General features: G+C 40.2%; 1 protein-coding gene across 2 annotated transcripts in view; it reads left to right on the forward strand.

Annotated features, from left to right (window-relative positions):
• Nucleotides 1-11,563, forward strand: part of ipcef1 (interaction protein for cytohesin exchange factors 1) — a 93,497-nt gene extending 81,934 nt beyond the window's left edge. For both annotated transcript variants that reach the window (XM_059986055.1, XM_059986056.1), the window contains exons 10-11: nt 1,353-1,540; nt 10,579-11,563. In XM_059986055.1, coding sequence (XP_059842038.1) covers nt 1,353-1,540; nt 10,579-10,779 — 389 coding nt within the window. In that variant the 3' untranslated portion in view covers nt 10,780-11,563. The remainder of the gene's footprint in view (nt 1-1,352; nt 1,541-10,578) is intronic.
• Nucleotides 11,564-17,062: the final 5,499 nt, after the last annotated feature.

Raw genomic sequence — 17,062 nt, forward strand, 5'->3', positions numbered from 1 at the left:
CTGAACCTAATCGCAGGATAATTTACAATGACCAATTAACGTACCAACAGTACACCTTCGGACTGTGGGAGGAAACTGGAGCAACTGGAGGAAACCCACGTGGTCACACGGAGAATGTACAAACTCCTTCTGGGCAGCGGTTGGAAATGAACCCGGTTCCACTGGTACTGTTAAGCGTTGTGATAACCATTACACTACCCTGTCTTTATGACTATCCTGAACATTCAATTAAATCTATTTATTTGAGTCACTATTTTATCTATCCAGTTGCAAATGCTCTGTAAATGCAGGAAAAAAGTGCATTTAATTGCTTTTTAATGTCCTTCTGCATTTGCCTTATTGATGCATTATTGCCATCAAATTTTCTATTTGTCTTTTAGATGTAAACTTGTTCCCTTTGAGCCCTTCAACTTATGGAAACATGATTTCCTTATTTTCTGTATTTAAAATTTATTTTAATCACATCATAACTTAAAGCAAAAGAAAAGCAATTTGTTAATCTTTGACAGTTTGTTTCTCCCCTGTCTCAGGGAGGACCAGCTTTATCTTCTCTCTCTTTCATACAGTGTGGGCCTCAGTGCAGTGCGATGTATTTTAGATGTGGTCTCCTTAAGCCTTTATGTAAGCTCACTTGCTGCTGTCACTGAACTTTAATGAATCCACTGCTTAGCGCAGGAAAACAAGACTATCATCTATTCTGAATTTTTTCAAGCTTGCACAGTCAACATTGATGAAGACGCATAGTTCTGAGTAATTTGTATTCAGTTGTAGCAGTGACCTTTCACAACTTGAGCTATGACCAGCAATTGCAGCTTTAGAAACTGTCTGTTAATGTTGCTTCCTGGCCAAAGTACTCTCGTGGCTTCTTTTCAGTAACATTGACATTTGCGGCACGATTTGTGTAGTGTGTTCATATTCAATGGGAACCTAGTTAAGGATGCCAAATAGATTTGGAATAGATTGCGTGAAAGGACAGAGAAAGATATTCAGTTACAATGTTGCACTATATCTTTTGAAAGGAAAGGTAGCTCAAATGGGCTCCTGCTCTTCGTAATTCTATGATTTAACCAAAAACTTAAATCATTAAAGTCTCCTGTGCTGTGTAGTGGGAACATGATACGAAATTTAAAGCAGGTTTGTAATAAAGACCCACAACCACAAGATGTCATGTGCAATTTGTTGTACTGCAAGGTCCAATATTTGCAATCATTTGTTTTATTATATTTTATGATTTATCTTTGGGATCAGTGATATTTAGTTCTATTCACATGCAAGGCATCATTTCAATGAGCTCCCTGTGTCAATTCATATAGGGGAGGAATCCCTTTGACTTTACTCTTTGTTTTTTAAAGAGCAACCACAGAATTCTGATGAAATGGAGCAGCTGTACAAATCCTTAGAGCAAGCAAGTCTTTCTCCGACTGGAGAACGCCGATCTTCAACAAAGAGGGATTACAGGAGATCGTTTATAAAGCGTAGCAAAAATCCTCTTATCAATGAAAGACTGCACAAATTCAGAGCATTGAACAGTACTTTAAAGGTATGTGAGGGGTTCTTTTTATGTCTGCTGATGAAACATAATCTCTTTCAATATGTAGTACAAAATGATCTGCATGGGTGGGCTATTGAAAATAGCACATTTAGTAAAATGTGTTTGCTTTCTGTTATGGTGTATGCAGGTGCAAAGTTAGATAACTCCAGGTCACATGATGGCGTGGAGACCAGAAACATCATATTGATTGTGACCTGGAGATATTGCAAAGGAGATCAGTCATTTCACAACATAAGACCATAAGATAGGAGCAGAATTAGTTCATTTGGCCCAACGAGAGTGCTCCACCATTCGATCATGGCTGATCCTGTTTTTCTCCCCCTCCTCAATTCCACTCCCTGGACTTCTCCCCATAACCTTTGATGCCATGGCCAATCAAGAACCTACCAATTTCCACCTTAAATACACCCAACAACCTGTCAGTGGTAACAAATTTCACAAATTCACCACCCTCTGGATAAAGAAATTTTTCCACATCTCTGTTTTAAATGGATGCCCCTCTATCCTGAGGCTGTGCCCTCTTGTCCTAGACTCCCTCACCATGGGAAACATCCTTTCCACATTTACTATGTCTAGGGCTTTCAACATTTGAAAGGTTTCAATAAGATTTCCCCTCATCCTTCTAAATTCCAATACGTACAGGCCCAGAGCCATCAAACTTTCCTCATATGATAACCCTTTCATTCCTGGAAGCATCCTTGTGAACCTCCTCTGAAGCCTCTCCAATGCCAGCACATCTTTTCTTAGACAAGTAGACCAAAAGTGTTCACAATACTCATGGTGAGTCCTCACCCAAGCCTTATCAAGCCTCAGCATCACATCCCTGTTCTTATGCTCCAGACCTCTTAAAATGAATGCTAACATTGCATTTCCCTTCCTCATCACTGACTCTACCTGCAAGTTAACCTTTAGAGTGTTCTGCACAATGACTCCCAAGTTCCTTTGCATCTCAGGTTCTCCTAATCTGTCTAAGTCCTTCTGCAGTCTTCCAGTTTCCTTAACACTATCTTCTCCTCCACCAATCTTCATATCATCTGAAAACTTGGCATCAAAGCCATCTCTTCTGTAATCTAAATCATTGATTTACAGCATAAAAAGAAGCAGTCCCAACATTGACCCCTGTGGAACACCACTCGTCACTGGCAACCAACCAGAAAAGGATCCTTTTATTCCCAATCGCTGCCTCCTACCATCAGCCAATGCTCTAACCATGCCAGCAACTTTTCTTTAATACCATGGGCTCTTAACTTGGTAAGCAACCTCATGTGTGGCACCTTGTCAAAGGCCTTCTGAAAATCCAAATATACAGCATCCACTACATCCCCTTTATCTATCCTACTTGTAATCTCCTCAAAGAATTCCAACAATTTCCTAAGGAAATCATGCTGACTTTGTCCTCTCTTGTTCTGCCACCAAGTACTCCATCACCTTATCCTTAACAATTGACTCTAACACTGAAGTCAGGCAAGTCTGTAAAATTACTGGTCTATGATTTCCTTTCTGCCACCTCCCTCCTTTCTTAAAGAGTGGAGTAAATTTGCAATTTTCCAGTCCTCTGGGACCATGCCAAAGTCCAATGATTCTTGAAAGATCATTACTAATGCCTCCACAATCTCTACCACCAACTCGTTCAGAACCCTAGGGTGCAATTCATCTGGTCTGGGTGACTTAAGTACCTTTAGGTTTTTCAGCTTTCTAAGTACCTTTTCCCTTGTAATAATAAATGCACTCACTTCTTTTCCCTCACACCCTTCAACATTTGGCACACAGCTAGTGTCTTTCACAGTGAAGACTGATGCAAAATACTCATTTAGTTCACCTGCCATCTCCTTGTCCCCCGTTATTATTTCTCTGGCCTCATTTTTAGTAGTCCTATATCCCCTCTCATCTCTCTTTTATTTTTTTAATATATACTTGAAGAAGTTTTTCTATCCGCCTTGATATTGTTGCTAGCTTGCTTTCATATTTCATCTTTTTCCACCTAATGATTCTTTTATTTGCTTTCTGTAGGTTTTAGGCATCCCACTAATTTTTGCTTTGTTGTATGCCCTCTCTTTTGCTTTTACATCAGATTTGATTTCCCTTTTCAGCCATGGTTGTACTACTTTGCCATTTGAGTATTCCTTTGCTTTTGGAATACATCTATCCTGCACCTTCCTCATTTTTCACCAGAAACTCAAGCCATTGCTGCTCTGCTGTCATCCCTGCCAGCATCTCCTTCCAATTTACTCTGGTCAACTCCTCTCTCATACCACTGTAATTTCCTTTACTCCATTGAAATACTGCTTTCCTTTCTCCATATCAAATTTCAAGTTGAACTCAATCATATTGTGATCACTGGTTCCTCAAGGTTCCTTTACCTTAAGCTCCTTTATCACCTACTGTTCATTACATAACACCCAATCCTGTATAGCTGATCCCCGAGTAGGCTCAATGGCAAACTGCTCTAAAAACACATCTCAGAGGCATTCAACAAATTCATTCCCTTGAGATCCATTACCAACCTGATTTTCCCAAACTTTCTGCACGTTAAAATCTCCCATGACTATCAAAAGCCCTTTTTGACAAGGCTTTTCAATTTCCCTTTGTAATCTGCAGTCCACATCCCAGCTACTGTTTGGAGGCCTGCATATAACTGCCATCAAGGTCCTTTTACCCTTCCAGTTTCTTAACTCAACCCTCAAGGATTCAGCATCTTCCAATCCAATGTCACATCTTCCTAACATCCTGCGTAATGCATGGCAATAAGTTCAAGGTGCAACTACAAAGAAGGAAATATTCCTGTTTGCATGTTGTTAGACCAGTGTAGAACACAAAGGCCCTCTGAAAATTAAGAGTTTGTACCTTTAGGCTTTTTCTGATCTAGATACGAGTAGGAAATTAGTTTCTACTCCGTCAAACTCCAGGCCCAAGCGAAACATAGTTGAAGTTAACAGTTACAGTGAAATTACTGAATGCAATTACTGCTGTGCGTGATTGTTGTACATATGACCTTCAGGTCGATTATACTGAGTTAAAATGTATCATCTCCTATCTAGGAGTACACCACAAATTTGTCTTTGCCCTGAATTAAATATAAACCACCTCCCTTCTTGACAATGGTGTTCTGAACTTTTTCTTTGAGAACATCAATTACCCATGGACCACAAAGATTTTTTGATAGATGTCATCAAACTACAGTACATAACATGCTCTTTGGCAATATAACTACATGATTGCATTCTTTGCATCCATTCATTTTCTGGGGAATACATCTCATGATGCTCTGAACACATCATCAGTAATGTAACCTGGGATTATCGAGTGCTTCAAGCCTTTCAAATTCAGACACCCTCACCCAGACGACCTAGCCATGGTTGATCTCTTATGCTCAGGTAGCAGGTAACATGCTGCAGATCCCCATGGACTGTTACCCTCTAGAGCAGGAGTTCCCAACCTGAGGTCCACAGACTCCTTAATGGTATTTATCCATGGTATAAAAAAGGTTGGGAACCCCTTTTTAGAGTTTAGAGGGTATAAGGTGAAATAATAACAAACAAATGTTGAGAGCCTCTGAGGAATTAAAATAAGCAGATCCCTTCATGTCCAAAGGCAGTAAGTTGATTATTTTGTAAGCTCACCATCAATAAGGAAATGTTCCGTATACCTGGGGTCAGCAATATTTTCCTTGACCATGTTGATTTTATTGAGTGGTCTTTCAGCTTGTTGAAACAAGTTAAACAAAGAATCCAATTCATTGCAGAATAATGGATTGGACTGAGCTCCCATGAGGCTGGCGTTTCTGTTGGGAATCAGCACATGTCCATGCTCCAATGCTCAGTGCAGAGTTGACTTCCATGTCTGAATACTGCAATGCAGTGGTAGGAAATGGCCTGGAGGTCAGCTTTGAACTTTAGGTCTTTTACTGAACTTATCACCCAGTGAGAAACATTTAAAAACAATGTCTGATGCCTTGGGATTGGGCCTCGGTTTCTGACATCAAGGTCCTGGTTGCAGCTGGTCTCTTCATTAAAGGAAAATGGAGTGAAAAGTTCCAATAAGATAGATTCTCTTTGTGTTGGGATTAGCATGGGTGCAGGAGTGGTTGGAACATAAATTGCAGATTAAATCAAGTAAATCTGAGTTAGTGTTTATCTTCACAAGATTCAGCGTGAGTCTGTACACAAGAAGGTAAGAAATAGGAGCAGGAGTAGGCCACCCGGCCCATCGAGCCTCCCCTGCCATTCAATAAAATCATGGCAGATCTGTCCGTAAACTCAGCTCCATCTACCTGCCTTTTCCTAATAACCCTTAGTTCCCCTACTATGTAAAAATCTGTCTAACAGTATCTTAAATATATTTAGTGAAGAAGCCTCAACTGCTTCCCTGGGCAGAGAATTCCTCAGATTCACCACTCTCTGGGAAAAACATCTCCTCATCTCCGTCCTAAATCTTCTCCTCTGAATCTTGAGGCAATGTCCCCTAGTTCTTGTCTCACCCACCAATGGAAACAACTTTTCTACTTCTATCTTATCTTTACCTTTCAAAATTTTGTATGTTTCTATAAGATCCCCTCTCATTCTTCTAAATTCCAGAGAGTATAGTCCCAGGTGACACAATCTCTCCTCATAAATTAACCCCTTCATCTCTGGAATCAACCTGGTGAACCTCCTCTGCACTGCCTCCAAAGCCAGTATATCCTTCCTCAAGTATGGAGACCAGAACTGCACACTATTCCAGGGGCAGCCTCACCAGTACCCTGTATAGTTGCAGCATAACCTCCCTGCTCTTGAATTCAATCACTCTAGCAATGAAGGCTAACATTCTGTTTGCCTTCTTAATAACCTGTTGCACCTGCAAGCCAACTTTTTGGAATTCATGAACAAGCACTCACAAGTCCCTCTTAAATAATAGTCTTCTCTTCTATTATTCTTTCCAAAGTGGATGATCTCACATTTACCAACGTTGTATTCCATCTGCCAGACCTTGACCTATCTGTATCCCTCTGCAGACTCTCCACATTCTCTATACAATTTGCTTTTCCACTCAGTTTAGAGTCATCAGCAAATGTTGCTATGCTACACTCAGTTCCCTATTCCAAATCATCAATGTAAATGGTAAACAGCTGCGGGCCCAGCACCGACCCCTGCGGCACCCCACTCACCACTCTCTGCCAACCGGAGAAATACCCATTTATACCAACTCTCTGCCTTCTATTGGTTAACCAATCTACTATCCATGACAATACACTTCCTCCAACTCCATGCATCCATAGCTTATTTATAAGTCTCTTGTGCAGCTCCTTATCGAATGCCTTCTGGAAATCCAAGTATACGACATCCACCTGTTCCCCTCTATCCACTGCACTCATTATGTCCTCAAAGAACTCCAGTAAGTTTGTCAAACAGGACCTGTCCTTTCTGAATCCATGCTGCATCTGTCTAATGGAACCGTTCCTTTCTAAATGTTTCGCTATTTCTTCCTTAATGACAGCTTCAAACATTTTCCCTACTACAGATGTTAAGCTAACTGGCCTATAGTTGCCAGTCTTTGGCCTACATCCCTTTATAAAAAGTGACGTGACACTTGCTGTCTTCTAATCCACTGGGTCCTGCCCAGAGTCCAGAGAGTTTTGATAAATGATTACCAACGCATCTACTATGACCTCCGAAAATTCCCTCAGCACCCTGGGATGCTTCCCATCAGGACCAGTGGATTTATCTACTTTCAGGCCCTCTGGTTTGCTCATCACTATCTCTTCAGTGACAGTGATTTTATTGAGATCATCACTTCCCATTTTGTCCATAACATCCTTCTTTGGCATAGTAGATGTGTCCTTCACCATGAAGACCAACAAAAATAGTCGTTCAATGCCTCAGCCATTTCCTTATCACCCAATATCAATTTCCCCTTCTTGTCTTCCAAGGGACCTACGTTGACTTTAGCCATCCTCTTCGGCATTATATATTTGTAAAAACTTTTGCTATCTGTTTTTATATTTTGTGATAATTTATTTGTATACTCTTATCTTTCCTTATTTCTTGTTTAGTTGTTCTTTGTTACTTTTTTTAAAGTTTTCCCAATCCTCCAATCTCACACTACTCTTTGTGACTTTGTACACATGACTTTTTAATTTGATACTATATTTTATTTCCTTAGATATCCAAGGCTGGCTCCCCACCCCCCACAATCTTACTGTCCTTACTTTTGACTGGAATATACTTTTGTTGAGCACTGTGAAAAATCTCTTTGAAAGTATTCCACTGTTCCTCAACTGTCCTACCAATTAGCCTGTGCTTCCAATCCACATTAGCAAACTCCTCCCTCCTCCCATTGCAGTCCCCCTTGTTCAAGCATAATACACTAGTTTTAGATCTAACTGTTTCATCCTCCTTCTATATGTGAAATTCAGTCATACTATGATCACTCTTTCCAAGAGGATCCCTGACTACAAGATCGTTAATCTAACCTGTCTCATTGCAGAAAACCAGATCTAAGATAGTATTTTCCCTTGTAGGCTCACTGACGTGCTGGTCAAGAAAGCCATCACAGAATCATTCTATGAAGTCCTTCTCAAGTCTTCCTTGACCAACCTGATTCATTCAATCTATGTGGAAGTTAAAGTCCCCCATGACAACTGCCATTCTGTTCTTACAAGCCTCAGTTATTTCTTGGTTAATCACCTCTGCCACTGCAATATTTTTATTAGGTGGCCTATAGACAACACCCACCAGTGATTTTTTTCCCTTTATTATTCTTAATCTCTACCCAGATAGACTCAACATTCTGCTCCGTAGATCTTATATCAACTCTCACTATCGCCCTGATCTCATCCCTAATCAAGAGTGCCACTCCACCTCCTCTGCCTTCCTGCCTATCTTTCCATATTACCTGATACCCTTGGATATTTAAGTCCCAGTCATCTCCACCTTGCAACCAGGTTTCTGTAATGGCCACTAAATCATATGCCTTGGTACCGATCTGTGCCACAAGTTCACTAACCTTGTTTCTAATGCTACGGGCATTTAGATAAAGAGTCCTTATACTCAATGTCCTTTTAGAATCTAGTGACCTATGTGATTTTTGCTTTTTACTTTAATGCACTCTACTCTTACTTTCTTCTTCACTACCCCTAGCTTTGATCTCTGCATCACTTCCCTTTTCTTTTCTGTGTGGGTTCCCATCCCCCTGCCATATTAGTTTCAAACCTCCCCAACAGCACTAGCAAACAATCTCCCTAGGAGATTGATCCCAGCCCTGCCCAGATGTAGACAGTCCAGACAGCACTGGTCTCCATTCTAAAAGGATATTCTGAGGCAGTGTTTTCCCTGGTCTTAGACTTTCCCACCATAGGAAACAAGCTCTCCAATTCCACGCTTATCAAGGTCTTTCACCATTCGATAGCTTTCAATTAGGTCAGCCCTCATTCTTCTGAATTTTAGTGAATACAGGCTCAGAGCTATCAAACACTCTTCATTTGACAAGCCGATCAATCCTGGAATCATTTTCATGAATCTCCTTTGAACCGTCTCCAGTTTCAGCACATCCTTTCTGAGATAAGGGGTCCAAACCTGCTCACAATACTCCAAGTGAGGCCTCACCAGTGCTTTAAAATTTTTCAACATTACTTCCTTGCTTTTATATTTTATTCCTCTTGCAATGAATGCTAACGTTACATTTGCCTTGCAAATTAACCTTCAGAGAATCCTGCGAAAGGATTCTAAAGTCCCTTTGCACCTCCATTTTTTGTATTTTCTCTCCATTTAGAAAAGTCAACCCTTTCATTTCTTCTACCAAAGTGCATGACCATACACTTCCCGACACTATATTCCATTTGCCATTTCTTTGCCCTTTCTCCTAGTTTGTCTAAATCCTTCTGTCGCCTCTCAAAACTACCCGCCCCTCCACATATCTTCATATTGTCTGCAAACTTTCCAACAAAGCCATCAATTACATCATCCAAGTCATTGACGAATGATGTAAAAAGAATCGGTCCCAACACAGACTACTGTGGAACACCACTAGTCACCATCAGCCAGCCAGAAAAGGCTCCTTTTATTCTCACTCTTTGCTTCCTTCCAATCAGCCACTGCTTTATCAATGCTAGAATCTTTCCTGTAATATCATGAGCTCATAGCTTGTTAAGCAGCTTTATGTGTGGAACTTTATAAAAGACCTTCTGAAAATCCAGGTACACAATATCAACTGATTATCCTGTGTCTATCCTGCTTGTTATTTCTTCAAAGAATTCCAACAGATCTGTCAGACAAGATTTTCCCTTGAGGAAACCGTGCTGACTAGGGCCTATTTTATCATGTGCCTCCAAGTACCCTGAGACCTCATCCTTAATAATGGACTCCAACATCTTCCCAACCACTAAGGTCTGACTATCTGGCTTATAGTTTCCTTTCAGCTGCCTCTCTCCCTTCTTGAAGAGTAGGGTGACATTTGCAATTTTCCAGACTTCCGGAACCATTCCAGAGCCTAGTGACTCTTGAAAGATCTTCAGTAATGCCTCCACAATCTCTTCAGCCACCTCTTTCAGAACTCTGTACACCATCTGTTCCAGGTGACTTATCTAGCTTCAGACCTTTCAGTTTCCCAAGAAACTTCTCTCTAGTTATGGTGACTTCAAACACTTCATGACCCCTGACACCTGGAACTTCCACCATACTGCTAGCGTCTTCCTCAGTGAAGAAGGATGCAAAATACTTATTCAATTTATCCGCCATTTTGTTGTCCCCCATTATGGCCTGTCCAGCATTGTTTTCCAGCAGTCCGATATCCACTCTTGCCCCTAACCCTATCTGAAGAAACTTGTTTTGGCAATTCATTCATATTACTTATCATGGTGCACTGAAGAAGCCAGCCTTGCTCTTGTGGAGAGAGATATTTTATTGAAGTGTAGGATGAAGTAATCCTGCCTTTAGTGAAACTCACATTAATGACTTATAACAATAAAGTGTTTTTATGGTCACTAAACATGAATGCTTAATGGTAATCATGAGTGTTTTTTCCTCCTTTTTTGTCCTCAACCCATTTTCCAGTCCAAAGAAGCTGACCTGGCTGTAATAAACCAGCTCCTGGAATGTTCAGAGTTGACATCAGAGAAATTCCGACAATGGAAGGAAGACTATTCACTATTGCTGCAGGATATTTGCAAAGGATCCCAGCCTAAGCTCTGCTCAGGGAGAAATGCTGGTAGAATGGAGAATCAGGGTTCATCATCCATTGAAACAGATGTTTGAGATTGGAGATTTAATTTATTCAAATATGGTACTTAACTGTTTTCTGAAGCACTAAGAGGTCCAGGACTTCCAGCAAGCCAATACAGCCTGCAAACAATGAAAGTCATCAACTGAAGTAACAGTGTTTCTGGTGATTTGAAGTAGTCCTTTTTACTTTTCATTACAGGACTATTTTTATTTAATTTACAGGCAATTACACTGAATAATGGCTACAGTTGTTGTTTGTAAGTAAACAGCTCTCTGAAGTGTACAAATTTATTGGGGACATTCTCACCAGTTAGGGAATGTACACACATTCATTGTCTATTTTGTGGTATTCTATTTATTCTGCAATCGCTATTGTGCTTAAAATTGTTCTGAAGCCTCTAGCAATTGAAATATATTTGCACATGTAAAAATTTTGTACATACAAAATTCCTTTTAAGCAACAAATACAGTATCAGTGACCTCCCTGAAAGTAAATTGGCATACTTCCATTCAATTTCAATCTTTATTTTTATTTGAATAGTTAACTATTACAAATGGAAGCATTACCATATTTAAAATGTCCTTAGATATGTCCTTGACCCACAGGATTCTGGAGCTGGTGCAAGAAATTGGATGAGATGAATTGGTTCTTTTCCAGCAATGGTTAAATGACCTTCTACTGTGTCTTAAATCTTCTAGCATTTCACACCGTACATTTACATTCTCTTATAATTAATTGTACTAATCAAAGGTATGATGTAAAGCATAATAAACTGAGGAAATATTGTCTATTCTTTGGCCATTATCAGTTTCTCTGGAATGAATTGTCCTCTCCATTCTCCCTTAGAGTAATAAGAGGAGAAAGAATGAGAATAATAATTTATTAAAGTGAAAACTATTCTTGGGCTATAATATTGTATACTCAACCACGTTCCAACAGAAAGTAGTTCCAGGATTTGAATCATTGCTGAGCCAATATAATGGTCACCCATAATTTTAACCATCTGCAGTAATGGATTTCCCCCATTGGAAGGTTAGTAATTAGAATCGACCTTGGTGGAAAATGTCATTCATCTATGCTAGCAGCAGTTGTGTTTGCACTTAGCACTGGTGTGTATGTATACAAAATATGGCAGCTTTTAAGTTTACTCATGTGGTAACATGTTTATTTCGCATTTATACAATCCAGCAAAAAATGAAATGGTGTGATTGCTAAATTCCAAGTAAAATCACAACGATCATGAAATTGGACTGGGCACATATATTTGGGACCCCATATAAAATCCACAACTAAATTTAATAATCTCAACTATCATGCAAAGTAAAATTGACTGCTGGGTCCAGAAAAAAAAAACTGTCATTTGGCAGTCACAAAGAGAAAGAGAATGCAACCCATCGAGTTCTACATTTGGATGTCTTTTAAAGGGTCATTTGGTTCACAACAAGGTAGTTTATGTACAGTTCAAAATTCACTACGAACAGATCAGTTATCTGCCAAGGGTTTCAGACCGGCAAAGAATACTTTTGTAGAATGTAACTACCAAGCAGTCCAAGGGAATTGAGCTATTTTGTAACTCTGTAATTCCACTACCATGTGGACCAACCATCTCCTCCTGTCTATTCAGACCAAATTCTGAGGAGGAACCATTCCTGCACAGGGAGCTGCCTTCCTCTTCTGCGATGGAGAATATGAATTTAATAATTTGAATTTATTTAGAGAGGCATATCTGGATGTGAAGGGGTTGGGGTAGCAACTGTGTGGAGGGTCTGTGTTCATCATCTGTATTGGTTTTACAGAGCGATATTTCCAACGCTGTCGGAAGTTACCTGTTGATTGATTTTTCAGCCTTTCTCTGCCCTCTGCTGGCAGCAGTGTGTCTAGCTGCTGTCCAGATGCTTTTAAGAGTTGACATCACCCTTTATCTGCTGTGTTCTAAGTGGTGGCAACAGCTATACTGTATATTGAAAGCAGCACCCCATTGTTAATGCATCTTTTTCAGTGGAAACTTTGCTAATGCTGAGATATATTTGTTTGAAATCCATCTGAATTTATTTAGAATGGGACACACCAAAGAGTTGAAGGGTCATTACAGACTTTTGGAGAGGAACATTATCTGAGATGAAAAAATGTCAGGTCTCCACCATAAAGCTAGAGGCTATATCTTGGAAGTGGAACAGATGGGAAAGCCATTGATTCCAAGTGGGCCCACAATATCAGAAGGATGAAGAGCTGCCACTGGCAGAATTCTACACCATGGTGGCATATCTGTTAGCACAACCCTATTACAGCTCAGGGCATCAGAGTTCAGAGTTCAATTCCAGCATCCACTGTAAGGAGTTTGTATATCCTCCCCATGAACACATGGCTTTCCTCCCACAGTCCAAAGACAACTGGCTAGTAGGTTACTTGGTCATTGTAAATTATTCTGTGATTAGGCTAGGGTTAAATAGGTGAGCTGCTGGGTGGTGCTGCTCATTGGACCAGAGGCGCCCATTCTGCTCTGTATCTCTAAACAAAAATAAAATAAAATCTGACCTATTCTGGGCACACAATCATCTAGATTTCAGCAATATATCAGCCGACAGGTCCAGGTAAAGATTGAAATGAGGCTCAATGAGGCACGTAAGTTTTGAAACATTTCAATTTGCGTGCATTCTCCTGAAATTTGTATGCGTTCCTTTGTTTTTTTCCCAAGGACTTTTCTTAGAATTTGAATTCCAATGCTTTTGCGACACTGTTTTATTCGGAAACAGTTCCAATATTGCTGGGGTTGCCACCGTTACAACCTTCCTACGTGCTGCATTTTTGCAACTTCCTCTATCCAGCTATATTCTGTGATTGGAAACAGCACTGCTGTAAAACTGGATTATGTCTCACTTTTTACAATATCCCATGAACCGAACATTTGACAACGTTTGAGTGGGTAAGCTCCATCATTTTACTGTAGTTGCCAGATTTAATTCAAATAAAGATTTCACTGAAAATGAGATCATAAACGTCATCTTGTCTAAGACATGAAATTTTATCTGTCACCATTATCTCAGGAAGATTTGTCTATGTTGTTACGTCCATAGCCCCCTCCTTTGTGAGAATCGCAAGATCACTGTTGGGTTGGGTCAAGGGGCCCAGAAAATGGGAAAAGAGACGTGCAGGCTGGCTCATTTCCCTGGCGATGTAAAGCTATGGGACCTGGCCATTGTCTCTTGGAGACCAATTTGTGGATTGAGCTACTATACTACGTGAATGCCCTCAGGCAAAGTGGGCTGGTTGAGGGAGAGATTGCACACCCCCAACCTGATCGACATCTACGACCCTACGAGTCAGGATAAAAGAGGGTCTGTAGGAACAGTCCCTCAGACGCACCAGAAGAAACGTTATGCGACCACGTAACAGCAGGAAGTCATCGGAAGGAGGCCACGTGCGTTCAATTCCATGGCTGAACTTGGTGGCTGGAACCACGGAAAACAGCTTTTAGCTAACAATGGGGGAATCCGCTCCCCTGACTCCACGGATTGGCATCATAAAAGACCTGGGTAAGTTTAAAACGCATCGCTCTTAAACCCAACAAGGCTGCAGCTTGAACGAACTGATAGTGACTGTTATCTTTCCATCGGACAATACATTAACCCCTAGACAACGATAGAGCTATTTCTTATGGGTTATTATTATACCTGCGCTTTAGATTTAGTATTGACGACGTATATTATCTGTATGTTTGCATTAATCTTAATTTTGAGCCCTTTATCAATAAATACTTTTAAAAATAGTACCATCAGACTTCAACGGACCTCTCTATCTTTGCTGGTATGTGATCCAGTTACGGGATTTCGTAACAATGTGAATCAATATGATTCTTGGCAGCTAATCATGGATTTATGTTGATATAATCTTAAGGAAATCATATGGCATGCTTGCCATCATTGGCTGAGACATTGGGTTTAAGGAGTGGGATGTTATGTTACAGACGTTTGAAACATGAGTTTGGTCACACTTGGGGTACTGCATGCAGTTCTGATTATTGTGCCATAGGAATGATGTGATTAGGCTGGAGATGGTGCAGGAAAGATTCACGAGGATGTTGCCTGTATTGGAGGACTTGGGTTATCGGGAGACTTTGGGTAGGGTGAGTTTGTGTTCCCTTGAGCAAAGGAGGCTGAGAGGTGACATAATTAAGGTATATAAAATTATGAGTGGGATAGACAGGGTAGATGCCCAGTGTTTATTTGGGGTGGTAGTCTGGTAACACTAGAAGGTGTGGGCAGTTCTAAGGTGAGAGGGAAAAGGTCGAAAGAGAATCTGAAGGGTCAGTTTTTTCACACAAAGAGCACTTGGTATCTGAAATGAGCGGCCAGAAGAGGTGTAGAGACAGGAAAAATGACATTTAAGAGAGATTGGACAGGTATTTGAATGAGCATGAAATGGATGCAAGCAAATGGGATTAGAATAGATCGTCATGACGACCGACATTGATGCTGTGGGCTGAGAGCTCAATTCTACATCGTCCAGCACCATGACTCTATGACTCTATAAGGGTTCATTAGGGACCAATGTGCCAATCTGTGCCTGGAGCCAGATGTCAGTGAGGTCGCAAACGTACACTTCTCAGATTAGGAAGGAGGGTTTGCATTGGCTGGATTTGTATTCCAGGCTAGGGGCTGCTGATTAAATTACTAAATAAGAAGCTTACCAAATGGAGATAAAAATGTTTCTCCATAGCAGAAGTGTCTATAACCAGAAGTCAAGGGTACAAGATGCAGGATAAATTTAGAGGGGATTGATTTCCGGAACACATTGCCTGAGAGCATGGAGAAGTTGCAATTCTCAAAACATTTAACAACTATTTAGAGAAGCATTTGAAACATCAAGGCCTAGAAAGCTAAGAGATGAATGCTGGGAAATGGGATTGGTATAGATGGATGACTGATGGACAGCACAGACATGATGGGCCAAAAGGCCTGTTCTGTCCAGTATGATTCTATTATCCTAGACTGGTGAATTTGTTCTCATGATAGGAGAAGACCTGGCAACCTGTTTGTTCTGTTGAGTAAGAATACAGTACAGTCAGCCCTCCGTATCCATGGGGATTTGGTTCCGGCCCTCCCCCCATACCAAATTCCACGGATACTTAAGTCCTGTATATAAAACAGAGTAGTATTTGAATATAACCTAGGCGTATACTTCAAATCATCTCCAGATTACTTGTAATACCTAATACAATGTAAATGCTATGTAAATAGGTATTATACTGTATTGTTTAGGGAATAATGACAAGGAAAAATTCTGTACACGTTCATTACTGGTGCATCCATGTAGCTCTTCTGGGAACGCTGATACTGCCTCGGCATCAGCCGATGTCAATTCTCCTGTGATCTTTAAGTTCTTGAAGCTGTAGCGCTTTACATAGCTAGCCAGCCATCCCTTACTAGCCTTAAACTCCTTCCTCTCGCTCACAACACAAGTAGCGAACGAGCGAGACGTGAGGCGAACAATGCTTCAACAACGCGTAATACTTTTAATCATCTCTATATTACAGCACTTTACGCTCCCTCTTAGCCTTTGAGGAATTGTTTTGACCAATTAATTGCTTTTTAGGAGCCATTTTTTCACAGAAACAAAGGGTGCACACAACACAAGTAGCGACAGAGCGAGACGTGAGGCGAACAATGCTCAAACCACGAGTGCTGGAGAGAGAACTTGCGGGGTTTTCTTCGATCTCAATCCCTAGTTGGTTGAATCCGCGGATATGGAGGGCCAACTGTAGAGTATTCAAAATACGTTATTTAAGTCAAGTGTTTTTTGGAAACTAATGCAAAAAATTAATACCCCATTTTCTAACTTAAGACACTTTTTACTCTAAGAGATTAAAAGTAATAAAAAGAATTCATTTTGTAAGTGCAAATCAGATATAATTTAACACAGTCCATAACAGTGGTTATGTTATATACTGTATCTCTTTTCTAATCTACTTTCCTAATTTAGTAAATGGACTTGATATAGGATCTGAAGGAAACAATTTGATTTTCTAATTCATCTTTTTGCAGGTTGGAATATTTAGTATTCTTAACATTTTCTCTTCTGAATATTTTACAGTTACATACAAAGAAATAAGTTTTCTCTTGAACTTGCAGGCAACGTAGAAAATAAAATTAGTTTTGTCATACAATGCTGAATCTTCAAATCCTGATTTACAACCCTGATCAGTGGATCATGAGTACAATCATCAAATGAGATTATAAAAGTGCAGTTTTAAGTGGATGTCTATTGCACAGTGTCACTTCTAAATTAAAACCAAGACAGAGCAAATCAGGCAAAACC

This window comes from Hypanus sabinus, chromosome 12 (genome assembly GCF_030144855.1).
Source record: "Hypanus sabinus isolate sHypSab1 chromosome 12, sHypSab1.hap1, whole genome shotgun sequence".
Taxonomy (NCBI): domain Eukaryota; kingdom Metazoa; phylum Chordata; class Chondrichthyes; order Myliobatiformes; family Dasyatidae; genus Hypanus; species Hypanus sabinus.